The sequence below is a fragment of the Sceloporus undulatus genome, chromosome 2 (assembly GCF_019175285.1).
Source record: "Sceloporus undulatus isolate JIND9_A2432 ecotype Alabama chromosome 2, SceUnd_v1.1, whole genome shotgun sequence".
NCBI lineage: Eukaryota > Metazoa > Chordata > Lepidosauria > Squamata > Phrynosomatidae > Sceloporus > Sceloporus undulatus.
In genome coordinates, this window is record NC_056523.1 from 239,539,375 (window position 1) to 239,566,618 (window position 27,244).

The 27,244-nt window shown below is 38.4% G+C and overlaps 1 protein-coding gene across 4 annotated transcripts in view; it reads right to left on the reverse strand.

The window, feature by feature from the left end:
- The window catches only part of KDM4C (lysine demethylase 4C), a 287,512-nt gene that overhangs the window by 96,039 nt on the left and 164,229 nt on the right, over positions 1 to 27,244 (reverse strand). For 3 of the 4 annotated variants that reach the window (XM_042451543.1, XM_042451544.1, XM_042451545.1), the window contains 4 exons: positions 26,093 to 26,331; positions 24,055 to 24,368; positions 20,632 to 20,743; positions 1,491 to 1,672 (listed from right to left, as the gene is read on the reverse strand). In XM_042451543.1, coding sequence (XP_042307477.1) covers positions 1,491 to 1,672; positions 20,632 to 20,743; positions 24,055 to 24,368; positions 26,093 to 26,331 — 847 coding nt within the window. Of the gene's footprint in view, positions 1 to 1,490; positions 1,673 to 20,631; positions 20,744 to 24,054; positions 24,369 to 26,092; positions 26,332 to 27,244 lie in introns of those variants that run through there. The other variant, XM_042451546.1, reaches the window with a different exon arrangement.

A 27,244-nucleotide genomic window follows, 5' to 3' on the forward strand; every position in this document is an offset into this window, starting at 1 on the left:
GAGAGCCACAAACTGTTTGCCAGCTCAGGTAGTCTGGATAGCTTTGGCAACAGATCCCGTGTGCAGAAAATGTTGCTTTTTAATGCCAAGTTAGTGTATAGAAAAACAGCCCTGATCCAGGACTGTAGTATAGCACTGGGAGACTTCAATATCCTTGCAGAGACTGCCTACTTCGGTGTGGCTCAAGACTTTATGTTCTCCATTAACAACTATGGGTCTGTGCAAGCAATCTTTGATGCCATCCATTATGCATAACATACACTGGAACTAGTTTTCTGTGCTGGGCAGGATGATGGTGATCTGGGTGTAGAGGAGCTTTATACAATTCCATTGTCATGGACAGATCTGGTGAGGTTCAGGCTCACTGGGACTTGAAGCCTTTGCAGGTTGACAGCTGATTAAGATGGTCTGCCGCAAGGGACTTATGGATCTGGATGGATTCATTGATTCTTGAGGAGCTTCCTGTTGCCTTGCCAGCTGATACTGTGGAAAGTCTTGCAGATTTCTGGAATAGGGAAATGGCCAAGGCAGTGGACACAATTATTCCTAGGTTTCCCCTCCCATGGATTAGGAGCTGGGTGAACTTCCTGGTTTACTAGGGAGCTGGTGGCAAGGAAATGACTGGATTGTAGTCCACTGGGAAGCATATACCATGGTAGTGGTGCCAGCCAAGAAATTATAATCTGTGCCATCATTACATCTACACTGTACTGTCTAATGGAGCGATTTCAATTTATTTGGAGCTTTTACACTGTCACACAGGAACTTTTACACCTTGCCCCACAGGAGAAACATGCAGACCACTCCTGTCTACTTGAGTTGAGCATGGAAGCCGGGGTCTCAGCAGGTGGCCAGGAGTGGATTTGCACAACTGGTGCACCAACAGTGCCTGTTTCCTTGAGACATCAGAGCTTTGTTACAGTGATAGACACTTTGTTTACATCCCTTTTGGATTACTGTAATGTACTCTACATGTGGTTGCCTTTGGAGAGATTCAAAATGTAAACTACACACCAAATTAAAAAAAAACTGCATGCACACATTGAAAGAAATCTAAAGTAAAATCTAATACCTCTTCATGCATGGGAGGGAACACAATACAGAAATCAATTTGGCTGAAAGAGAGCTAAATCATACCCTTAAAGTTATGTTATATTTTATCTAACTCAATTAACAAAAATACCTATACCTTCTATTCCCTTTTGTTATTACACAAACCTTAGTAAGCCCTTACTAATCTTACCACTAAGAACAGGAATTACACCATTCTCAGTTGTTTGTTTTGTGCTGGTGGAAATCACAGATGCATGTATCTCCATCACAACATCTATTTGACATACTGGAAGGATTATCCATCCTCACTTGCTAAGGATAAAATTAGACAGAGCATTCGGCAAGTACTGACAATTGCTTTATTTTTTAAAAAAATAATTTACTACACAGGTGACATGTATAAATACCTCTCAAATTATATGAAGAATTTTTCCTACCTTATAGTATGGTTTGAGAAGTGTGCATATGGCACAATAGGGTTCCAGTTTAGCAACAGCTGCATTGTATTCCTTTTCAGCAGTAAAATTTGGTACTCTGTTCTGCCAAAGGTAGACAAGAGGCTTGGCCCAGGATTCTGTCTCTTGTATCTCTTCTTCAATTAGGAGAGCCTCTGGCAATTCTTAAAAAAAAAAAAAGACATTTGGAAAGGCTGTTTATTGAGAATGATCCCAAACAACTTTTTGAGTAGATGTAAAAATAAATGGATGGCAATTGTATATAAGACAACAAACCTGTGAAAAGTGACAACTGACTTAAGGGGTGGTTTGCCCCACAAAAGCAGAAATGAGAATCATTCCCACTCCAGCCCAACTATCAAAGGTATTTGATTCTGCAGACATGTTAATTATGGATACAGAAAGCAGTGTATCATTTGGGAATAATAAGTTTGATGAGTAGTTCCTATGCAATACCATTATTTTTTTTTTAAAAAAAGCACCTCAAAGCAGTACCAGATTTTTCAGATTCTATATATCTTATTTCTGATTAACAATTCCATTGCACAGAAGAATTTAAGTTTGCTAAAATGCTGAAACAGCAGACTTCTTCAGAGCATGACAACATGGATCAAGTTGACAAAAAGTATTTATAGATCTTTAATGATGAATTGCCCTTAATTTCTGCAGAACAGAATGGCAGTTACAAAATGGCATTATTTCGTTCACCGATAGTTTAGAAACTGTTGCATAAGCTGGTTTTCAATGAGATTCCTCTCTCAGTCGCTTACTAAATAGGTTCTCCTCCACAGCTACCCATCTTCATCCCTGCATCGTAATGAAGAAAAGAAGAAATGCCATCTAACATGCAGAGACCCAAGGAGATAGTTTTAGAGTAAGAGCAAAGGTGTGACTGTTCTGCAATGTGACGTTCTTAACTGACATGGAAGCTATAAAGTGTTTTAATACTATGAAACTGTACCTGTATGTTCTGTATCATTTAGTCCTATTTCCAAAATACACAAATAGCTCTGCAAGCCTCCACACATACATTTGGAGTTGTAAATCAATTCAGTTTGACTCCTATGTTGTTCTTCTTTGTTTGGATCTCAGAAAAGCATAAAACAAGCAAACCTGAGTACAGTTATCTTAGGTTTCTCTTTGAGCTTTGTGAAACCTAAGTTCAAATTATTTATTATTTACACTGAATTTCAGCACTGATTTCAAAACCATTTAATGAGACATTTTATTTTAAGATACTGATTGAGGAAAAAGGGTAAAAATTCAAAACAAACAGGTTTCCGTAGGGAAGTGTTGATACACTATTGACATGTTCAATGAGTTCTTGAATGATATCTTTGACCCAAATGCACACTGCCCAAGAGAAGATAGAAATGGCAGATGCAGCCCTGATGGACATGGAGGAGATCTTTAATGTTGAATCAGATCATTTGTCCTCTGGATTCCTTAGGGAATCCTCCCATCTTTGGCATAGACAGCAGACGACACCAGAGCTGAAACTGGAGCATCCACAAGAGGGACCTGAAGTTTCTGTGATATCGGATGGGAAAGGTTGTAAAATTTCTTAACTGTCATGGAACTGGGTCTAGTAGTTGCATGCTTAGTCCATTCCTCATTGGTCACTCTCATAAAGTCATCTGGGAAGGGAACATCTATATTGTTAGAATTTGGTTTTAGAAAGGGTTCCTTCTTTCCTTGGGGGAGGGAAGGGTCCATAGGCTTGGCTGTATCAGGGCAGCCTGAGAGTTCCAAGGTTCTAATGGCCTTTTTTAAGAGGATGGAAAAATCATCAGGCTGGAATAGTCTGACAGAATTGCAAACAGATTGGGAGGTATCCTCCTCTTCTTGGAAGAGTTCTCCCTTTTTCTTTTCAGTCAATTCTCAAAGATAATGACACTGGAATTACACCTTCAAGTTCCTTCAGTATTCTTGGATGCAGCTCTGGATACTTGAATTCATTTAGAGTAGCTAGGTATTCCTTTACTATCTCTTTAGCCAGTGGCATCACTTGAGGAGGTGCAGTGGTGCGAACCTCACAGAATGACACCCCACTGGGGGATAACACCTGATGTGGCACTACACCCTGAGGGGAGCAGACAGCTGCTTTCCAGGTCCTGCACAGCCATGGCCATGTGGGACACAGAAGGCTGAGAGCCCCCCCCACAACCCTCCTGCTGTGGCACCATTTTATGCAATGCAGCAGCAAGGTGGGGGGAATGCCCTTTTGGCCTTGCCCCAGAAGCCCTGTCCCTGGAATCCCCACCTCAAGTGACACCTCAGGCAGGGATGCCACTATCTTTACCTATTCTGTGCTGTAGTTCTCTTACTGTATTGTTTATTCTATTTTCATCACTTACAGCACTGTTTTCCTTTTCAGAGAAGACTGAGGCAACATTTAAAAGTTTGGCCTTCTCTCTGCCCCTTGTTAGTATTTCAACATCTTCCCTACACAGAGGGCCTACTGTTTCCTTATTTCTTGGATCCCATCCCAGCAGAAAGGTGGGGTATAAATGTATAATATAAATAAATTGTGCTTTCTTTCATTCAAAACATACCCCAACAAGCCTTTTTTATTATTTTTAACCTTTCTAGTGAGGCTAAACTAATTCTTACTTTATCTTTAATTCTTACTTTATCTTTTCTCAACTTTCCCCTATAAGTATTGGCTGTTTGTATTCCTCTTTGATGGTTTCCCACTTCTTCCATTTCTTACATAAGTCTCTTTTGAAGCCCAGCTCATCTGAAACTTCTTTGTACATCCACCCCGCTTTGTTTAGATATTTCCTCTTTTTCTTCATCACTGGAATTGTTTGCAACTGTGCTTTCAAGTGTACTCAAGTGCAAAGATATATAATTGAACAGCGAAGTCAGCATTGTCCACATCATAACATTTCAGATTTTTATGTATGTTTGTGAGTGCCGTACAGTGAAGAAAGCTGATAGAAAGAAATCAACCCATTTCAAATGGGGTATTAGAGAAATTTACCACCTTGGCCTTTTTAAGAAACTGAAGGATGAAACAGACCTCCTTCAGGCGGCTGGGTAGTGCAGCATTTATATGCCGCATGCTTCCACACCTCCCTGAAGCCGCCTGGAAGTTGGGCAGCCACGGAGACATGGGCAGCTTCAAGACACTGCGGCAGCACAGCACACCACCAGAGAGTCTGGAAGCTGGGTTTGGGCTGCAGCAAGGCAGGAAAAGCTGCCCTTTCTCTGGCTGAAAAAAGAGCAGATCTTTTCCATTCCTTTTTGGGCCAGCTTCAAAACAGATTGGGACTGCAACATGTGTTCGCCACAGCGTCAATCTGTCTTCAGAAGGGGAGGCTTCAAGCTGCCCCTTCCGCCAGTCTGTTTTGCCCCTTGTATACAGAAATTTAAATATATCCTCATTTTTAAGCAAATGTGGCTCTTGATGTATGACTGTGAGCATTCCCTGCCCTAATCTGTGCATCTATACCCTGCTGAGCCTGCAAGTTTGATCTATGACATTTTGTGCATAACCTTTTGGGAGACCTAGCCTACTGATTCTGCATTACAAAATCTTCTGGACCTTTTTGTCCTACGTCTTTTTATTGATGGACCCAGTACTTGATACTATTTATTTGATACACCTAATACTTGATACTCCATGGAATTACTCTCAATAATATTATAGTACTGCATCAAGAGTTATTTATTTTAATAAAATCTTTATCAAAAACTAACACAATTTTCCAAGATGTGAGCATCTGAATTCTCAGTTTGTCTTATTGAAAACACAATGTGCTAAAAATTTCCCAAAGCTACGTAGAACTCTTCACCTGTTTGCTAGTGCCAGATCAAAACGATGAAAAACCCACTAATTTCAGTTTTGCAAATTATCTCATCAATATAAATGAGTTCTATTTTAAGCCTTGTCTATTTGTAAGCTTGTACTTAATTTTCCCAAAAAGAATGCACAAACATGCAGAGAAAAATATAACTCAAAATGGAAATTAAGGTACTCTAATCAAAACACTGCCTACACACAACTTTTTATTTCTAACATGTTCACAAGGGTCTATCATTATACATGTGTGCATGTACATGACTAACATAAAACTAACATAGTGATCAGTTAAAACAAAAACCTAAAGCCGCTCTGAGAGCCTTTAGGGCTGAAGGGCGGGGTATAAATACTGTAAATAAAATAAATAACAAATAAAATCAACAAGATTACTCACAGCACTATTTCTCTAAGGAAAACAACATCCATGTGCAACTTTAATGTTCACTTTTTGTATGTTTTAGCTGTACTGTTCTTTAAACTGTAAACTGCCCTGAGTCCTAATTTTGGAGAAAAGCAGGAGATAAATACAGTGGCCCCTCAGTATCCACAGATTTCAGCATCCACAGATTAAAAAGAAGAAACATTTTAGTTTGGGGTTTGTTTTTTACCTGAGATTGATGGCAGCCAGGCTGAGAATCAGCCTCAAGGCAGGAAGGGAGGCTGGTGCAGAAAGAGTCAAGAATCAAAGACACATTATTCTTGCTTCTGCATTGATTTGGCTCTGAAGGGAGCAGATGGAGTGCTCCCAGGAAAAAGGAAGAATGTGGGTATGGTGCTTGGGGTTAACTTCTGGGTCACTTGTTAACTCCTTGAAATCCAACCTTGCCACCTCCCTCTTGGCATACTGAAATCCCCCACTCCATATCTGCTCAAAATCAAGCTCTGGGAGCTGGGCTTTGCTGGTGCTGCCTTCCAGCCCTTCATTCCCCACCCCTGTGTCTTCTTGAAATCAATCCTATAAAGGGATTAACTTCTGTCTCTCTTGTTAACTCCTTGGGATTGACAACAGTGCTGAATGAGCATTGACAGCTGGAAGCAGGTAAATTTCTACAAAGTTCCAGGAGAGCCACATCTCCCAGGAAGGTACCTGAAAGACCCATACCTCTCCTAGAGTTGCCAAGAGTGACTGTGAATTTGTCAGCTAGGAACAAATTAGCCAAAATGGTGTTTTAAAAATCTCTGTGATATAATGATCAGCTGTATATGTGTGAAAGGTATGTCTTCCACAAAATTGGACGTGCTCATCAATTAGTGAAGGTTCCACCACATCCCTTCTAATAGGGCCAAGCAAAGGTTCAAGCAATCTTTGTTGAATCAATAGTATGGAAGCATTTTCTTGTCATTAGGGTTTTTTCTTAATGCATTCTTATTCCCATTTCAAAATTTTTATCTGCATTTAACAGAGTTTTTGTGCCTTTCTAATCATTTTTTAATCATTTGAAAATGTTTGCAAAACTTGGTTTTTGCACAAAATCCAGTTTTTTTGTCTTGTTTTCTATGAAAATGAAATTTCTAAGAAGGGGATCCAAAATGTAAAAAGAAAATTGTGTTAGTGTACCATATTCTCAGTAATTTGGACACCCATTTCTGTTCAAAACAAGAAAATAAGCAAATACCATTACATCCCTGGTTAGTACTGATAAAGAATCCATGACTGTACTCTAAATGGAGGCAAGCACAATATTTCACTCCCAACATCTCTGACATCAAGCTTAGAAGATTTAGAAATGTCTGGCTGTATTACAGTAGTTTATATCACTGGTGAGGTGGGGATCCGCAAGGCCTTGTCTTCTGTGAGAACTGCCACAATTGGAAGGAATATAGTCAAGCCACTATATAAATGACATGCTGCGAAGAAGTGAGATACTGTATAACTTGTTTGGGCAGATACAGAACCTGTGGTCATGCAGCAACAAAAGGGAGGCATGAAGGTTTCAGAACATATGAGGCTGAAACAGGTCAGTAAGTGACTGATATGTAGGGGCCTTACTAGGGGATACAGGCCACACTTGGTGACACTGTAGAGGGGTGTGTGACACCCAAACATCAGCCCTTGGCCAGAAACGGGCTGTGCTGTTCTCTCTTGTGCCTTTAAAACCCTGGAACTCAGTAAAAGAGAAGGCATGAAGGTGGGTTTTTTGTTTGTTTTTGTTTTGTTCTGTTTTTTAGATTTTGGATTTAGAAAACATAAAATTGGAGCATGGATGGCTATGGTAATACCAAATTATTTAAAGAATTTAATTTACACGGCATAAGGAAATCATTATTAAGTGTTTGCAACAAATATAAAATATTTTTTTTACTATAAGATTCCAAAATGGACATCCACCCAGGAAGCTTTCCATAAAAAAGAATATTCACTTAAAACAACTTGGATCAGATATGATGATATTATAACAAGTACTGAGGAGGGGTATAGCATCAAATCATGAGAAGCAATCCGAGAGAACCAGCAAATAAATTGGCTGCACTATTTGCAAATTCAACAAGATTTCTTTTTTTAAATATTTTATTTACGAAGTTTACATTCTTCTAACATAATAGCAGTATCATATATCATCCGGTTACCAATCTAATATAAATTAGACTTATTCGTAGATTTTTCCCCCAATACATCAAACATTATTTTTGTGCTCATGAAAAAGATATTTTTATACTTCCCGTTGCTAAACAGCTGTTAAATAGTTTCACTGCTTCCCAATCCTTTTTGCATTTAATCATATCTTGTTTATTTATTAATGCTGTTAATCTATATAGTTCTTTCATTGCAAGTATTTCATTTAGTCATGTCTCTATATATGGAGTAAAAGGTAATTTATGTTGGAAGAATGTAAACTTTGTAAATAAAATATTTTTAAAAAATCAACAAAATTTCAAAAAAAGATGTGGAAACAACTGGAATAGAAAATGAAATGAACGATTTCGACAAAATTATAAAAGAAGGCAATAAACAATAGATTAAGAAGATTTATAAAATACTAATCAAGATAGAAAGAAGCGAAGAAACCATCAAAACCAATATGGTAAAATGGATGACAAATATCGGACCTACAATACCTTGTCAAACTGGGAAAAGGTGTGGAAGAATAACTTAAAATTTACAAGATGTAACAACTTGAAAGAAAACTACTATAAAATCTTCTTCCGATGGTATATGTACCCAACAAGACTAGCCAAGATAGAAAAACATAACAAAACGAAATGTAATGACAAAATGGGCACCCTATACCACATGTGGTGGTACTGTAAAAAAATTAAAAAACATTGAGGAAATATACATAAAGATATAAAAGAAACACTGCAGAAAAATATTCCACTAAAACCAGAACTGTTCTTATTAAATATAACAGATGTCATTGAAGATAAACTGAACCATGAGGAAATAAGTGTGATTCTATACATTGATTACAGCTGCCAGAATGATATATGCAAGACACTGGAGGACTGAAATTATACCAACAAGAAATGAATGGATAGTGAAATTAAATGAATTAGCAATTATGAATAACCTGGCCGTGTATGTTAACAGGAAAAGTACCCAACAATATGGGGGGAAATGGAAGGAAGTTTCAAAATTATGGAAAAAAGGATAGGCAGAACTGACCTAAACGTACAAACATTTTGGAATGAATATGTTTACATACATAGACATATACAGCATGGGAAACAACTGAATTAGTAGGATAAGTTTTGAATAAATGTTAAAATGGAAGGTAAACACAATTATGTATGAACTAGAGATAGTATAGACAATGTTTGAACATACAATTTGCCTTTGATTTTTATGTTACATTAAAATTCAATAAAAATAATAGAAAGAAAGAGAAGGCATGAGTAAAGCAAGGCTCAGAGAAAGGAAAGACATAAGGTTTTTTTTTTAATTTACTCTTTTCAAATTTTCTTTAAAACTATCACATCTTACCAAAATTTCACTTTAGCCACATGAAACTATATAAATGTAAATATATTCAGGCTTTGTGCAAGATATTGCAATTTAAAGGTATAATTTTAAGTTTTGTAGTTGCTTATGTCACAACTATTGCCATTAGATTCAATTATATATGGAAATTACAATTTACAAGTAACATTAGTACAAAAAGCATTATTAGGGATTCTGTATAATGTGGGAGGAGGTCTATGGGGGAAGGGGGTAACATCATGAGTTACCACATTGGGTGATGCCAACCCTAATGTTACTGCCTTTATGTTTATATAAAGGAAAATGGAAATCTTTTGTTTTCAAAGTGCCGCAGCCACAACTGTCATTACTCCAAAAACACTCAAGTGGCTGTCAAAAGTTTAAAGGGTAAAACTGAAAACTGGAATAAGTTTTCTCTCAGTGTGATTTTTTTTTCTCTATCAAAAATTGATGGTCACATGAAGATAGACATCTTCTAGGACATCGTCTAAGTTTATTATGGCAAACTAGTCTCCTCAATATAGCAAAAGAAGGATGTTAGTTAAGGTGACCAAGTATGTCATGGTGATGAAACTGCTGAAATCTTTCAAATCCAGGACAGGTTCTAGCCTATCTGGGAACAATGAAATACTGAAAACAAAAAACTTTTTCCTTGTTAAACTGTTGAGTGAAGTTTTACTGTTCTTTTCAAAAGTACCTTGCCAGTCTTTTAATCAATATGACAATGATGTGAAAAATCCTTGCTGATGGTAAATTATGGAAAGAACACATTTGTTCTGTGCTTATGGAGTGCTAATCTGGAAACTGGTGATATGTGAGTGTGATATCAAGCCAATGTAGTGTCATGAAGCATGCACCCAATGTCACTACGCCACACTATTTATAAAGGTTGTCACACTGTTAAAATAATTCTTACTTGATTAATTGCATGTGGTTTTGGGGAATCCATTTGGTTCATCGTTACAGAAATTTGTAACATTGTAGAAATTAGTATGAAAGAAAAATAACCGTTCTAAATTTTAGGTTAAATACATATATATCAAAGTAGGCATCATCCAGAAAGAAGAAGAAAGAAGTTGTTTCCCTTCTGTAACTTGTGCAGGAAGCGATGGCTCCATTAACACAGTATTTGCCAATCACCATTTTAAAGGTCTCCTGTCCTGACCCACTACACAGGGATATCAGTTTAGTAAATCAAAATGTTTTAGCCAATTAACTTAATCAACGAAACATTGCAACCCTAAATCATTATTATTATTTTAATGAGTTTTAATCAATAAAAGCAAACACTCATTGCCTGATTGTGCTGCTTGCTTGCCAGTATATCTCACTGGCTTTCTCTACATTTCAACATGTGCAAAATAGCCAGAATTCAGGAAGTTCTTCTTTCTGCTTTAAAGCACAAAGTACAGCAGAGACTCTAGGGTCCTAGCAATGAGTGACAAGATAGTGACAGGTTCATTCCCAGGTTCTTTCCTCTACATCTATTTGGAAAGATGATGGTGGGGACATGATTAAGGCCCCCGAAGAAGGGGTTGCAGTGGAAAGTAAGAGAAAAGATAGCCCCTGAGTCTATCCGAGTACACATCGTGTTCTTATGAGAATAAGCTACCAGGACTCTGAAAAAAGCTGAACAATATACAGAAAGGGGGGGGGCAGTTAGAGGATAAATCTAGTTGATAAAGGACCAGGGTGAGGTACATTGACCTTAAAGGACTGAAATAGCTTTTTAAAAAGCCAGTGTAGTCCTTTAGTCTAAAGAGTTGCAAAGCTACCACTGAGGGAGAAAGAAGATGTAGCCAATTGGAATTCCGTGTCATGCCTCAGATATATTTTCTTTCTTAGTGCTACCACTTTCCAGTTTTCACTGGGTATTCCAAGACATTAATTTCAATATAGCCACACACTTATGAAACAGTTATATGGTGCACATTAGTGTCAATAATCTGTTAAGGAAAATTATTGCAGCTAAAACACAAAGGTAAAATACAGGTATATCTTAGTTAACAAGGCCTCTGACAATGGTTGCCACCACACTGTAGAATTAATGCAGTTTGACACTGCTTTAACTGTCATGGCTCTATCCTATGGAGCCTTAGGATTTGTAGCCTACTGTGGCACCAGAGTAATGAAAGCTAGAATCCCTACCTATTAATGTGCATTTTGGAACTTGAGTAAATGTGTAAGAGAATCCTTCTCCTGTTGGGTTTTTTTTTAAATTTTACTGTAAAATACTTGTAGCTCAATAGGCTTCCACACAAAATAAATAAAATTTATACAATGCTTCCATACATTCAAAGCACTTCACATAGGTTATCAAATTGTAATCCTAAGGAAGACCATGTGAATCAGTACTATTATCTTCATGTGAAGAATGAGGCTGAGAAAAGTGACTAAGGACCAATGCAGACCAGCACAATATTCCAGCATCCCAATGGTGTGGGGGCGTGGTGTACGCACGATGCACACCCTGATGATGCCCTGAAGCTGGCGTTATGCCACCCTGCTGCCCACATGGGGGCAGGTTTTCGGTGCTCCAGCGGCACAGCATTTAGACACTGCAGGAGCACCAAAAAGCCATGGCGACGGCAGAAAAGCCGGTGTTTTTCTGACACAAAAGGGAACTGCATTTTGCCACTTCTTTTTTTTTTTGCCAGAGGAATGCTGGAGTGGGGTTGCGGCATGCAGTTGCCCCAGTGCCCACTTGGCTTTCTCAGGGGCAGCATGAGGCTGTCTGCTTTTCCCCTTACTTGAAGCTACCATTGAATTCTTGATAGAAGTCATATTTAGATTATGATTATGAAGATATTAGAAGCTCAATCTCAATGCTACCACATTACTGGGTAAAATTAGAAATAATTCTTTATACATACAGTGGTGCGCCTTTGGTATCCACTGGGATTTGGTTCCAGGTCCCCCTGTGGAAACCAAAATCCATGGATGCTCAAGTCCCATTAAATACAATGTCACAGTAAAATGATGTCCCTTATATAAAATGGAAAACTCAAATTTTGCTTTGTGGAATTTATTTATTAATTAATATTTTCAAGCCATGGATGGTTGAATCTGTGGATAAAGAATCTGTGGATAAGAATGTCTGCCTGTATATATCATTTTAATGACACAAACATCTTTTCAGAAACATTAAAAATACTTTCAAGCAGATACTGTATTATATGTTGACATTTACAGTCAACAAAATATCATCTGAACTATTTGCAAAAAGAGCTATTACAAGCATTTACTGAAATAATGTGGCAGATGCATGCAAAATGCTACACTACAATAGTTTCCTACCTCTAATTGTAACATTTATTTTGCTAGTCATGTACAGAACCATTTCTAGTATCTTTAATACAGTAGCATCTGCTTCTTTCCAACTTGAGTATAATTTCAGCCCTGGGAAGCATTATCTATGTCTAATGTGTATACAGTGGTGTCATTCAGCCACTTCACACCAGTTTGTTGGAACTAGTTGTTAAAATTGTTGAAAGATGCAGAGGTTAAAAGAGGGCAAGAGGGTAGGCTAAAAGAGGAGCCAGGAATAACAAAGGCAGGAGAGAGGGGGAAGAGACCAGAGTTGACAAGGAGGACTGAGAGGCAAAAGGGTCAGAGGAAAGGGAAGGACTGTATCCTCTAGAGCTGTGAAGACAATTCTGGAATGAGGATGAACCAAGAGTTCCACCATCCAGCTTGGCTGCTGCTGTGGGGTTGGAGGAAACACCAGCCACAGGTGAACATGGGGAAGAGCAACATCACCAGTTTCTCATATCGCCGCAAGGAGACAGCAAACATTGGTTGTTAATTACAGTATTTGAAATGACAACACTGTGTGGATATATCCCTGAAACCTGTAAGTCAAACCTGCTAAGGCCCCTCCCTCACTAAAGTCTTGCTTCTCTGAGAAGATAACCCAGCTCTGTTTGACCTGTTACTGCCTGAGCTTGAAGAGATATGTTCCTAAACCTTGAGATTCCTTCAAAGCACTCCCGATGCTTTGAGAGAACAGTTCTGTCAGCTTTGCTGACAGGATGGGTGAGTGCACAGAACAGCTGTCTGAATAGGAAGATGCTGCTGAAAGGCATTCCCCAGAGTACCTACTACCTTAGTAGGAAAAGAAAAGGCTGACCAAAGGCAGGTCCTGTAAGTCCTGCGACTTCAAAGTGTTCTTTGTGTCTTGAAGGAGCAAATCATTTAGGTCTTAGGTTGCTCTAAATAGGGCTTGATGAATTGTTTATTTATTTTATATCCCACCTGTCTCTGGGGATGGGACCTGGGATAGAATAAATCCCATTTAATGGAAAGGGGTGTTGCTTTAATAGGAAACACTCGTTAGGATCATATGGGATGAAATGATTTCTTACTAGAACAAAATTGCCCTCATTACTGGGAAATGAATCAGTGGCGTTCTGTGTGGTGTTTTGACCTCTCACAGACTTTTGGAAATGGCTGCCTTCTGCCATATATGGACCAAAATAGACTGCCCCTTTGTGCCATCTTCCGAGCAGCTTGGGAGTGCAGTGTTTCCATGGTGCACACTTTCAAGCTGCCCAGAAGCCGCCCAGCCATTTACACAGCATGGCTTCATAACGCTCCGGTGGTCCGACATTTACACGCCACATGCCGGCAGAGAGTCATGAAGCCAGTTTCTGGCCACAGTGCGGACAGAAAAGCCAGGTTTTGTCACCAAAAAAGGAGCACTCCTTTTTCGGGTGGCTTCAAGGTGGATTGGAGTGTGCAGATGCCGCTGCCCCAATCCAGCTTCAGAAGAGGTGGCTTCAAGCCGCCCCTTCAACCCATCTATTTCACCCCCAAGGTGCCCTGGTGCTTGATAGTTAGCGTAGCAACCTGAAAGACTGAGACTGAGGACCACAGATGCCATCATGGGGGTGTATGAAGGAAGAGGCTGCTGTATGTGCTATTACCTTGGACCTCTTCCCTCAGAGGTCTTGCTCTTTACAGGACTGAAGCCCTCACTCAGAAGGCACTGACCTCCACCCAGCAGAAGTACCTGGCCTAACTGAGCTATAAAAACAGGACTTTGAGGGAGGCCTTACCAAACTACACCTAGCAGAGAGACTGAAGACCACAGAGACCATGAGGGGGCTGTAGGAAGGAAGAGGCTGCTGTGTTTCCTACTACCTTGAATCTCTGATTTCCTTAGTGGTCTAGCTCTTTGCAGTACTGAAGCTTTGATTCAGCAGGCATTGCTGTTTGCACTTGAACTGGGTATAGAGGGCAAAGGTTTGTCCTTTTGCTGGACAGAGACAACAGTCTGTTACTTGCATTACCTCCTCGGCCCCAGAGGTAAAGAGGCAGGCCAGCTCCAACAGGCCTAGTCTAGATTAAGAAAGAGAGCCCTCCATCCAGTCTATCTGCCATGATCCAGGCCTCCGAGGGAGAGAAGAACCACTGGGCCTGATGCTCCTTCCCCACTGCCATTCCCTTCTCCTTTTGTGTCATGTTTATTTAGATTGTAAGCCTGAGGGCAGGGAACCATTTAATTAACCATTTGTAAGCCGCTCTGAAAGCTTTTGTGGCTTAGGAGTGAGATATAAATATGCCAAATTAACAGGTCTTTCCTTGCTTTAGTACTCCGACTGTACAATGGGCCCACTTGTGTCCATGAATTTCATATCCCAAGCTTTAGCTGCTAAGGCTTCTAATCTCTTTTAATATCCAAACAGATAACAAGGTCTTTAAAGGAGTTTTATTTCAACCACTGTTTTTATTGCTGTCCAATGCTGTTATGTCCGCTAGTGATCTAAATTTTATTGTTAGTCCCCCCAGGAATGGACCCACTGAATTAAAGGAATTTGCTTAAGTGTTGTTTTAACAAATCACCACTGATTCAGTAGCTCTACTCTAGCTTGAACTAATAAAAGGTTTTAGGCCAGAATATTATATCTACAGTGTGGTTGTTTTTTAAGTTTATAAAAGTCAGCCTGAAATTTGTTGTAATCATAAGCGAGAGTATATATTAAGTAAATTAAAACAGTGGTCAGTATATCTGAACAACTCTTGCAGACAGAGAACACATCCTTCCAGCTATCCCTTATCTTGTTCATCTGGCAATGAAAAAAACTACCATGACTACCAATTTCCGATTGTGGCAGTGATATATTTTCTTGGTGGGCAGTGTAGGTAATTGCAGTAATTTCCCTAACTTGCACCAAGTTTTTAGGCAGAACAATAACTTTATTTATAAAGTCAGGTTTTCAGACAAGAGCACCTAAAAACTAAGTGGAATTCAAAGTGTAGAGGCACTTCCAATGGAAGAACTTCCTTTCACAGGAAAGAGAACTTTAGGTCCTATTCCTCTGCTAAAATTTCAACATTGTGCAATGTGTCCTTTTAAAAGAAATAGTTTGCACCTTTCACACTTTGTCATAATTAATTGAAATTAAATGAACAAGGCTTTCAGAGTTTTAAAACTGTACAGTAATTGAAACTTACTTTAATTACTTTCTTTTGTCTCATAAAATATAATCCTTTTTTTTTTAAAGAAAGAGCTTTTGTGCATTTTTTTTTTTATCTATCACTACCTGAGCATTTTAAGCCAAACTACCAGGCACAAAAAAGTAAGTTATACTAAAATCAGTGAGGTTGTTTTTTTAAGAAACGACTGCTGAGTTAGAACGCATATTTACACAAAAAAACAGCAACCTCAAATTAAATTGTTAAGAAAACTGTGGATGTTACAGATCAGACCCTGTGAACAATGAACAGGCATTATCACAAATCAAATTACTTAGTATTTCTAATGAATTTGCTAATTTAATTACAATATTTATATCAGCATAAGTGAATATATTACTGCTGCCTTGTATTTAAGCCCAGGTATAACAGCAATAAACAAAAAACAAAAAACCTCTAGTGAATGGGGGCAGGATAACTGAGAAGATATATAAAGCTTTGCCCATTCTTTATGGCCAGTATACAATTCAAAAGGAGTTATCAACCAAGAGGAGTCCCCTCATCCATGAGCAACATAAATATGCAATGGACTGTTTCCGGAAGAACAGAGCTCTCTGCCAAAACCCAATACTGTAGGCTGGTTACGATTTTTGCAGGCTACTAATTTTGTGAGACATTTACAAGGGGTTGCCTTTTTAAAAAAATATGTAAGGTAATCCAGAGCTTTTTGATTTCATTTCCTATTACTTACATCTATTCTTTCTTTGGGATAGATTCACCAATACACGTTTTGTGAGAAAAGGCAAGATGTAAAGAAAACGCACACATACATTTTAAAAGTCTGTCTCATACATTTACAAAATGTTTCACATACATCAAGATTTAGGGGAAAACTTGTCAAAGGCGGGGTACAGACCGCCGCTTTGCAGCGGTCTGGCGCCGCCGCCAGAAGGTCCGCGGGGGAGCCGGAGCCTTCAAACGGCCCGACTCCCGCGCGGACCGAAAAAAGAAGCTCCAAAATGGAGCTTCTTTTTGCGTCGCGTTTGCGACGTAGCGAGGCGCCAGGGGCGCGCTCGCTACGTCAGCAGCGGCGCGACGCGTCTGGACGCTGTGCGTCCGATACGTAAAGATGGCGCCGGCCATGTAGAAAGGCCGGCGCCATCTTGTACGGACGGAGTCCGTACGAGGCCCAGGGGCGTCTAAAAGAGACGCCCCTTTTTTAAAATGGGACGTCCTCCGGACGTCCCAAAGGGCCGTCTAGAAAGCCCCAAAGTAAACATTTCAATCTTAATGGGATTCTTACAGATAACGCAAGAAAGTACACTAAACCAGAAGGAGAGCAACTACACACAAACATAGATAAGGGGAATGGTGAGGTTATTCAGACTTTAGCAGGAAAGAATAAATTACAATCATTTCTACCGAGTGGCCCTTCTCAGGCTTTGAAATAACCATGGCGTATATTGGCAAAAGTTTTATCATCTGATTTGCAGTTGCCATAACCATACCCATATACAACACATCAACACTAAAACATTTTCACTTTCCCTTCAATAGCTAAACATATTCAACTAGGAATCCATGGCCTTGTGAAAAGACAAATATATCTAGTATAGTAGTATAGTTCAAAAATGCTGAAAATAACCACACTATCATGAGGGAATGCATCCCCAAAATACCTCCTACTCCAGTTTCTCTCACCTGGCAATATTCTTACAAGGATAACTGAAAATGAACTAGGTAATCATAATTTTCAGGCTTTTTATTTTAGTTCTAACCAAGGTTAATAGCCATTCCTAGTCACAAAACTATATAATCTCTAATTAAAAATGCAGCAATTTCACTTAACCCTCCCATATTTAAATCTTTTAATTACTTTACCAGATGGATTCTCATGTTAATATAGCCTTTTTTGTGTAAATTACTGGAACATTCTGAAACCCACTCAATCTTGTCCCCTGAAGACATGCAAATATTACATAGATATAAATCATGGCTCTAAGCTGTCTCTAATTTGAGGAGAGATTCTTAACATCTAATTGAAGTACTGTAGCTAGTGAATTTGTAGACCAGACTCCCCCTTCAAACCCCCATAACAATATAGAGCTATTCAATTATTCACAAAACTGAACAAGAAAAATAATGAAGGAACTTTCCCGATCAGGACAGTTTGATACAGCACTGTCCCAGTGTTCAGCAATCTTGTAAGCAGCTGAGAGAACGCCATAAATGAAGCACAAATAACAAGGCCAAAAAGATTGTATGATCCAGTTATTGTTACATGACCCCTAATTCCCCCAGAAATTACAGGACCAAGACTATATTGCTTAGTGTTTGCATTCAATGAAAGATGAGTACAGAGTTGTAACATTTCCTTTATATACAAATATAGTATACTAACAGAGCCTAGTAGATGCATGCAGACTAATGAAAATAGACAGCAAACGCTGCACAACAAAATGCCTATAAGAAAATTATAGGCAAGACATGAAGGAACTAGTCCTCTTTCTGTGTTATTCCCCAGTAATAGCTCTTCAGGAGCATATTGTCTGATCTTAGAGGCTTCATATGCCCATCAAGTGGTCACTGTTTCCTTATCCTTTATGAGCTACATGAAATTGCTACTACCAGCTAGGACAGATTCACTTAATCAAAGGCCCTTGCATAAGTACTGAATTAGGAATTAATTAATGGGTCAACTCTAGTTGGGATTAGCAATTAGAACTGGACCTCTGAATCAGTCCAATTGCCCCTTTAAAGGTTTCTAAACTGATGGCATCACCAGTGACATCTTTGTAGCAAATTCCAAAATGCAACTACATGCTATGTGAAGAAATTCTCTTTGTCTGTCATGAACATAATAAGCTTCACTAGATGACCCCAGGTTCTACAAAGAGAGAGGGGAAATTATCTCTGTCCACTTCCACTGCGTCATGCATGATTTTAAAAATGTCTATTACGTTCTCACTTTCTCCAGGTTCTAATGGATATCAACTGTTTTTATTGCTTTTAGATCATACCACTTGTCTTTTTACTGCTAGTATTAATTTGGTTTTACAGGCTGTCATGTTTTTATTTTCGGTGCTGATTTTATTTTGGTTTTATTATGTGCCCAGTCCTAATCTAAAGCTTTTATATTTTATATTTCTAATGTTTTGTACACCATGCAGAGAATGTTTGTAATCAGTTGGTTTTAACCTCGGTCCCACTACCATCCAAGTCCTATGACTACACCCTGGTTTCAGAAAACACTTTCACAGGATGTCCAGTTGGTCTCTTCTCTGTCTTCTTTCTGCCAGCAGTCAAATATCATTTTAAACAGAGAAGGGTGTGATTCTTATAGCCTCAAGGATACATACAGAAGTTTGACTAAAGAAAGCTTAATTAAGATTACAACACTGATGATGCTTATTTCTGCCCACATCCATGGAGATAAACGTAATGATAATCCATCCACCTAAGTGGGATAATGACAATAGCCTAAGTATTCAAACCAGTAATTATAGTCTCTTACCTTTAAAATGTAATTCCTGAATCATCTTTCTTTGCAGAACCCACACAGAATATACCTATAATGTATGCTTTCTCCTACATTGTTACCTAAACAGCTGTAAAATTACCCCAAATTTCAGCTAATTGCCATATACATTTGTTAAAAAAATAACAAGACTTTTTGCCACTGGTATACTTTTTTGTCCCAATATAAAGTATTAGGAGAAAAACTGTTTTTTAGTGAACTGTAACACAAGGAAACAGAAGTGATGGGCTCTCATTTTCAATAATGTGGTTTTGTGCATGGGACAGAACTGTTTCTCTCTCTGGGAGAGCAGTGCAATCCCTATGGGGATCTGGAAATAAAAGAAGCATACATTCTACCTAAACGAAGTGATACTACACATACTACAGTAATAGGTGACATAATGGAAAAGTAAGATTTGGAATAACTAAAGCAATGCTATTAATTCCACAAGATTAAAATAGTGTGCTTCTTTTTATACTGTTAAGATCTAATATAATCTCCAGAGTATTCTACTTGAACACATTGTTTTCATTTTACCCACTTTACTCTCATGTGTACACCTGCATACATTTTTAATCACACAAGTTTAATCACAAAATTTTCAGAACCAAGCTGGTGAGAAAAAACAATGTATCTGTTTTCTTTCATGTTTTAACTCAAATGCACACAAACCTCAAAGTTGACATCAAGGATGCTGGCAACCCTTTTGTCATTGCCCAGAAATAAAACAATGGACAAAATGCAATGGTGTAATTCTGTGCATGAAAGACATCTACTACTTTGTTACATATGCATGCTCAAGATCCGAACAAGATTTTTTCCATTTCCAAAGAGCATGTGTGAACTGTTGCACAAACAAAATCATGAGAACTGTTAGACTCTACCCGTTGTTAACACTGTGCAAAATCTTGTATAAGATCTTATGCAGGTGTCTGCAGTTATTTTCTTTCTGTTTCTGTTTGCTTGGACCAAATAAGATCCTGCTGGATACAGAAAGGAGAACAAAATGGCAAACTGGTCCTCTGTTTGTTCTGAAACCTAGAGGTGGCCTGTTTAGCTCTACTTGCCTACATACAATAAAGTGTAATGTTCTGTGCCAAAACTAATTGCTGAGAAATTCAACAAAGACTATCTGGTTGCCAAATGAGCTTTTATCCTCCCTGTAGTATTTAAGTGACTCCATACTGTTCTGAGCTTCTTACAAGTCCCTTCTAATGCGTTTAAAGAGAAAAGAGGGTTTTAAGAGAAAAGAGGGTGGGAAAGTACCCAAAAAATACATTGCATATTCCGGAAACATGCTGAAAGCTTTTAATGCAGCTCATTTTGCAGCACTTGAGGTTTTGGCACAAAGTCAAATATCCTTGAATCTTCAGCACTGTGGAACAGTTAAAGTATATGTACATGCAGTTGTGCTGACTGAATGATGTATTATTAGAGGGGATTTTAAAAATATGCTCACCTTCATCACTTATTGCCTGCTGTTTAACTAGTGTCATAGGAGACCTGGCAGGAGGTTTACTTAGCGGATGACGCCAGCTTTTAGATGTTTTTGTTCTTTTACCTTCTGCCACCTAAAAGAGACAACATACACTTAGTTTAATTTAAGACAGACCAAAAATGCCCTAAAGGTCTGGCTTTTGTTGTAACATTTTCCAGAGGGATAGCAAAAGTCACAAAGCTCATTGTTGTTTTGTGAACAGAATGGAAAAGAGAAAGCATGCATTGCATTATACAGTTGACTTTTCCTTTCACAGATTTATGTTTCACCTCCTTCATTAGCTGTTCACTGCTATTATTATTATTATTATTTACTAGATTTAAATGACAGTTGAAATTGAGTAGTTTAGGATGACAGCATTAAAATGGATAACAAGCAGTAAATATTCTTAAAATCAAGGAATGCTGGTCTGTTGGGGTGGTCCAATCTTTAAGATAAAAAGTCTTAAAAGAATGCAGTATCTTAAAGAAAAGATCTTCAGTGTTGAAAATCCATGCTCATAATTCTGGGCAATGTTTTGTCAATGAGGAGAAAATATAATTTGAAATTTCATTAAGAATTTGCTATGGAATCAAGATTAATACTGCAACCACGACTTAAGAATGCAAACAAGACTTAAGCAGGTAATTGGGATTTTCCCCCCATCCTAAACGGAGTGGAGAAGAGTATTTCTTTGGTAGTCCTTGGTAAGATTTCAAACCCTCAGGAATGGGTCATAGCGTTGTTAATTTTTTTTAAAAAAAATTACAAGGTTGAAGTAAACACTCTCTAATTTTAATCTGAGGCGGGTTACAGACCGCCCTCAAGCAGCCGTTTTCCCGCCGCCACCATTCGCTGTGGAGGGAAGCCCCAGCGGCCAGACCACGAGGCTTCCTGGCGGAGCGAAAAAGGAGCGCCAAAATGGTGCTCCTTTTCAAAACGTGGAAGTGGCGCCGCGAGGGGCGAAGCGCGCCCTCGTGGTGTTACTTCCACCGTGACACGTCTGGACGCTATGCATCCAAGACGTCAAAATGGCGGCACCCATGTGGATGGGTGCTGCCATTAAGGACGCGCTCCACGCGTACTAGGAAGAAGGGCCGTGAGGAAGGTAAAACCCTTCCTAACCCTAATACGGCCCTTCCTAACCCTAGTACGCACAGAGCACATACTTTATGGCGGTCTGTAACCCGCCTTAGAATCCCTAAGATTCTGGGATAAAGGCAGGATATAAATTAAATATAATAAACTCAGGTTATAGAATCACAGAATTGGAAGAGACCACAAGGGCCATCCAGTCCAACCCCTTGCCATGCAGGAACTCTCAAATAAATAAATAAAATTAGTTAATTAGTTAATTAAAGCAAATTTTGGCAGAACATTTCCGCAGTATATTTTCAAGTTGATTTTTATAATGGTGTTGATCAAATGTCTTTATTTCATAAATGCTGAGATTTCCACGATTGTAGAAAATATCATCAACATTCTAATGTTGGGGATTTTGCAAGCCGGTCCAAACTCTGTTCATCACAGAGGATGGCTGAATATCCATCAACATTAGGCAACAATTTAAATATTCTATTTCATTTGCTAGGATACTCATATAGCTTGGAATTAATGAGAATGACAGTGCCTGATACAGAATGGAATACTCCATTAGTATCCTGCAGCTGTCATACAGTTCCTGAGGCAGGCAGCTCTGGCCACTCAAGGAAGCAGGACTCTAACTTGGAAGGATCATTAGCCTAATGCAGTACAGCTGCTCTTATGATTAAAAAATACGGTGGTTTCATTAAACGAAGCAAGGTAGCTGTGCAGAAGGTCAGAGAGGCAGAGATTTTTCAGTAACGTCCCTATAAGATGTTTGTATGAAACTACAAGACAGACACAGCATGCAAACATATTGGAAAATATTTGAAACCCCACTTAGGAATAGCTAAAAAGTACCCAAGCAAATGAATTAAACATAAGCTGTAATGCAGAATCTCACCACTGAGAAGATGTTTATTAGCACTTTATATTAAAACAGAAGGACTGGCTTTGGGACTGTTAAATCTCATCTCTCTGTAAAACAATGATGAGTTTGCTATTTATGTCAGTAAAAGGGCAAGTGCTGCTTTATTCTTAGCTCTAAAGTACATTTTTCAGTCTCTTAGGAACATCTGGCAATCCAAAATGGGCTGCTCTCTGCATGTGCCAAAAGCAGATTCTTGCCTCCATGTTTGTGAATGCAGCTACGCTATTATTTCTTGGAGTCTCATTGACATGAATGTTTACAATCAAAATATCAAAAAATAGATGTTTTATAGAAGGTGATTAGATATCTTATAAGATAAGAACAACAGGATTGTTTGATGTAATTGCTAAGAGGATAAACTACAAAACCACGACTTCAAAAATCACACTTGAACCACACACACACACACACACAGGTGCAAAATATGTGTGTTATAATGCTGATCTGTTTGGCAGAACTCCTGTAAATATCACTGATATATTTTATAATAAAATCAGTAAATACTGTAAAGCACAAAAATGCTAAGTATATTATTATTATTATTATTATTATTATTATTATTATTATTATGCTTTATTATTAGCCCCAACTGCCTGCCTGAATGAAGATAAGCCCTCCCTTCATCCTCCATCTTGAGGGAGAGAGAGGCAGGCTAGCTCCAACTGCCTGCCTGGAAGAAGGAAAACCCTCCCTTCATCCACCATCTTGAGGGAGAGAAAGGCAGGCTAGGTCCAAGAAGCCAAGCCCTCCCTCCAGTCCACCTGCCTTGGTCCAGGCCTTAGAGGTTGAGAAGAACTGCTGGACCTCATCCCCTTTCCCACCATCACTCCCTTCTCCTTTTGTGTCGTGTCTTTTTAGATTGTAAGCCTGAGGGCAGGGAACCGTCTAATTAAAAAGATGATATGTATAGCGCTGTGTAAATTTACAGCGCTTTATAAATAAAGGTTAATAATAATAATAATAATAATAATAATAATAATAATAATAATTTATATAGTGCTGTAGATTTGAACTATGTGAATTCCCATAACTAGCCACAGACAGTCCAAGATTCCAACCAGCTCAAAAATATACCAATAGAAAGGTTATATTAAATAATCCTAACAGTGGGTTTCCTTGATGAATACAAGATTTTCCTCTCTGACCTATCCAAAACCAAATAATTCAGGAGGTTACTGAAAGGATCAAATGAGATAGAATGGCAAGGTGCATTTCACACTTAACTGTAAAGCAGGATAATGAAAAGAACTGTAGATAATATTAACATTATCTCAGTATTCTGTATCAATACCTAAAAATCCAGGGCCAATTCATGAAATTCTCAATGCAGTCTAAGAAACAAACAATGAATTTATTATGTGCTCAAATTATTTTAATTTCCCCTTTCTTACTAGTGATACTTCTCCAGGTTCCAGGCCATTTCCATTGCTGTCAGCATCACTGGTATCATCATCTTCTGTAAAGATACTACTAGTTTCTTCTTTCTCTATACTTTCACCTTCAGAAGAAGCATACTCAAGAGTCTTTCTTGAAGAAGTTGAAGTTTTTAAATCTTCCTGATTACAGCTAGCAGATGAAAGCAAAGCCAGCGCAGATTCCTGAGAACAAAAGTGCACAAAGCCAGAGTCTCCTTTCTCTTCATTTTCAATTTGTACTTTTTCAGTTACAGAACGATGACTTAGAGGTGAGCTTGAAGAGTGATGACCTAAAAGGACAAAATTCCAACATGAAGGCAATGCAGGTATTTTTAAGAAATGTTTTGATCATGTAACAAAAAAACTTGAATAGCAAAAAACCACATTAAAACAAAATGATGTCCCAAATACTGTACAATAATCTTCTTAAAAATATTATAAAATGGAATTAATCCTACCTTAAGATGACAATAATCATGAAAGAGCAGCAATACTCAGTGGACCAAATTATGTAATTTTTCACAGGTTTTGCCATTCCATAAAAAATTTTGAAGCTCATAAGTGAACCAATGAAGCAATTATGCAAGCAATCCCCCATGGGTATGTTGTGTTGGAGCTGTGTGTTCATGGGACTGAAAGTTTTTTGACAAGATTCAGCACTCATTTCATGGATGAAACCGTTTATTCTTTCATGCCTCTGCAAGTTTCCCCAACTCTCAAAATTTGCTCAAGGAGGTGGGCAACACTCTGAAGAAGATTTTTCAGGTGGTACGGAGGATTTGAAAAGGGAGAGATGAATGTCCTGCTATGCCAGTAGACATCCATTGGTGTATCATATGTTTCAGGGATTTGGTCTGAACCACAATTTAGTTGCAACTAGAGTAGACCTACTGATGCAATTGCTGAATAGTGAATCAACACAGAGGTAAATCCTACTGTTTCAGTGCATCTACTATAGTAGGAACAACAATAGGATTCAAACCTTTGTTTCCACCCCTCAACTTATCTATTTCTAGTTATTAGATTTCTAGACCCAGGGGAACAACCTCAAAAAGCAGACGAGTTTTCTTATCATACCAGAACATCAATTTATACATGTCTGCACATGGACGACATATGTTCTGTTCAAAGATTTTTGCTTACAGCACTCATGGTGCTATTTTTTAAGGATTGTTGTAACCAATAGATCTTTTAAAATGTCTACAATTTTCCCCTTTAAAATGGTAAAGAATCTTAATTATGATTTAATGGTATGGTTCACTGCTGGTCACTAAAAGACTATTTCCATTTGCAGAACTCTGATAGAACTGTTTCTTTTCCCCTGAACTAGTCTGGGAAACCCTCAGCCCAGGTTTTTGAGTGGCACAGAGGATGTAAGTATGGAAGGAGAAAGAAAAATTTCTCCTAATACAATACAAAACTGAGTTTAGGTCCATTTACCGTATCTGAATAAATTTCAGATACAGTATTTTATACAGAAACATGAACTACATGGTTACCTATCTCTAAAACATGAGATAATATCTAAATCCCAAAGTAAATAGGTATGTACTTCAGAAAGTGCTTGCCAACAATTGTATTGGAGCAATATTGCAGTATCAACATACCTCTCAGAATACACAGATCTCATCTTAATTTGGAAGCAGTCAGTCCTGGATAGTACTTTAATGGAAGTCCACTGGTTAATACCAGGGAACTCTAAGTAAGAAATGATGTCTTTGTGAAACTCAGGATAGCCACTGTTAGTCAGAGTTGACAATATTGGGCCACATGGGCCAACGATCTGACCCAGTCAAAGAAAATGTTTATGTTCCTATGTAACAACACTGTTAGACAACTGGTCATATCCCAATTTGCTTTATATTCTACAGTGCTCTCAATGTTCACGGCTGTATAAGAGAACGATAACAGTCTCCAAGGAATTGTACAAGGTGTAGCGTCTCACTTGCAGATTTATACGATCACAGTATCAACTGCCTACAAATCTTTGGGAAATAAATATCATGCATCTCACCCGAGACCTCTTTGTTATCCAATAAATTCTGATCTATCTGCATCCTGCTTGCGTCTTGTTCTTCCCCAGAAGGCACTCCAGTGTTTACTGGCTTTACTTTTTCTGATGGCTTTTCTTTGACCTTGAAGCTATCTGTAGTTGCTTCAGTGGCTGTGATTTCTGTACCAACTACTATGGTTGATACCTTCTTGTCCTCTGGAGTTTTAAGCTTTTTTGATCGTGATCGGGTGTGCTGGAAGCTGTTATAAGAGATACTGCTGTCAGAACAGACCGTCTGGCTGGGGTAAGATAAAATATCTACCAATATAAATGTCCCTTTCACCTGCTTAAAGAAATAAAAAAACTGACAATTTTTCATCTTTTTGTGCAGAGATGGTGTTTACAATTTATTAAGCAATAGATTAAGAATTGATTGAATTTAACCTTCAAATTTGTTATAACAGCTCTTAAAAACCAAGTTATTAAACTAAAATGACCTCAAGTAACTCAGCTGTAATGCACTTGAGTTGTTGGTCTTTTTCAATCCTGAATGCTTTACCATATAACTGGTTTTGGGATGTCCAATAACTATTTCCCAATTGCATTAAATTGTGAAAATGATGCTAAAATACAAAAGTGTTTAAAACATTTTGATTAATCACTTTACTGAAACCTCATTTATCAAATAAATAAATAAATTTCAACAGTTTGTAAAAACAACTTTAGTAGCAGCCACCAGAATCTAAAAGAAAGAAAATTATAACTGCTGCTTTGCATCCATGCCAAGTTTTAAGACTGCAGAGATGAGGTGGGGTTGTCTTTTGTAAAGAGAGGAGATGCTCTATCTGATGATAATGGCCATCATGGCGCAGAAGGCACCAGGGGAAGGAGCATGGAGGGCTTAAATATTCAGTCCTCCTCAGCGCCAGCCTCTTTGTCTGTTTACACTCAGCAGGCCATAGCATCAGGGTCAGGTAGGAATTTTTGGCCCATCATTACTGGGAGAATTGGCTAAGAGTGGGGTCTTAATTCTGAATTTGATTATTTGGTGGTTAGTATGGAAAACAGTAAAAGGTATCAGTGGGCACCCATTGGGCATCTTTTAGTAAAAGGAGGTTCCCTAGGGTCTGCGTGGGGAAGAGGAATAATCTCTGGGAATAGGCCAGGGTGGGC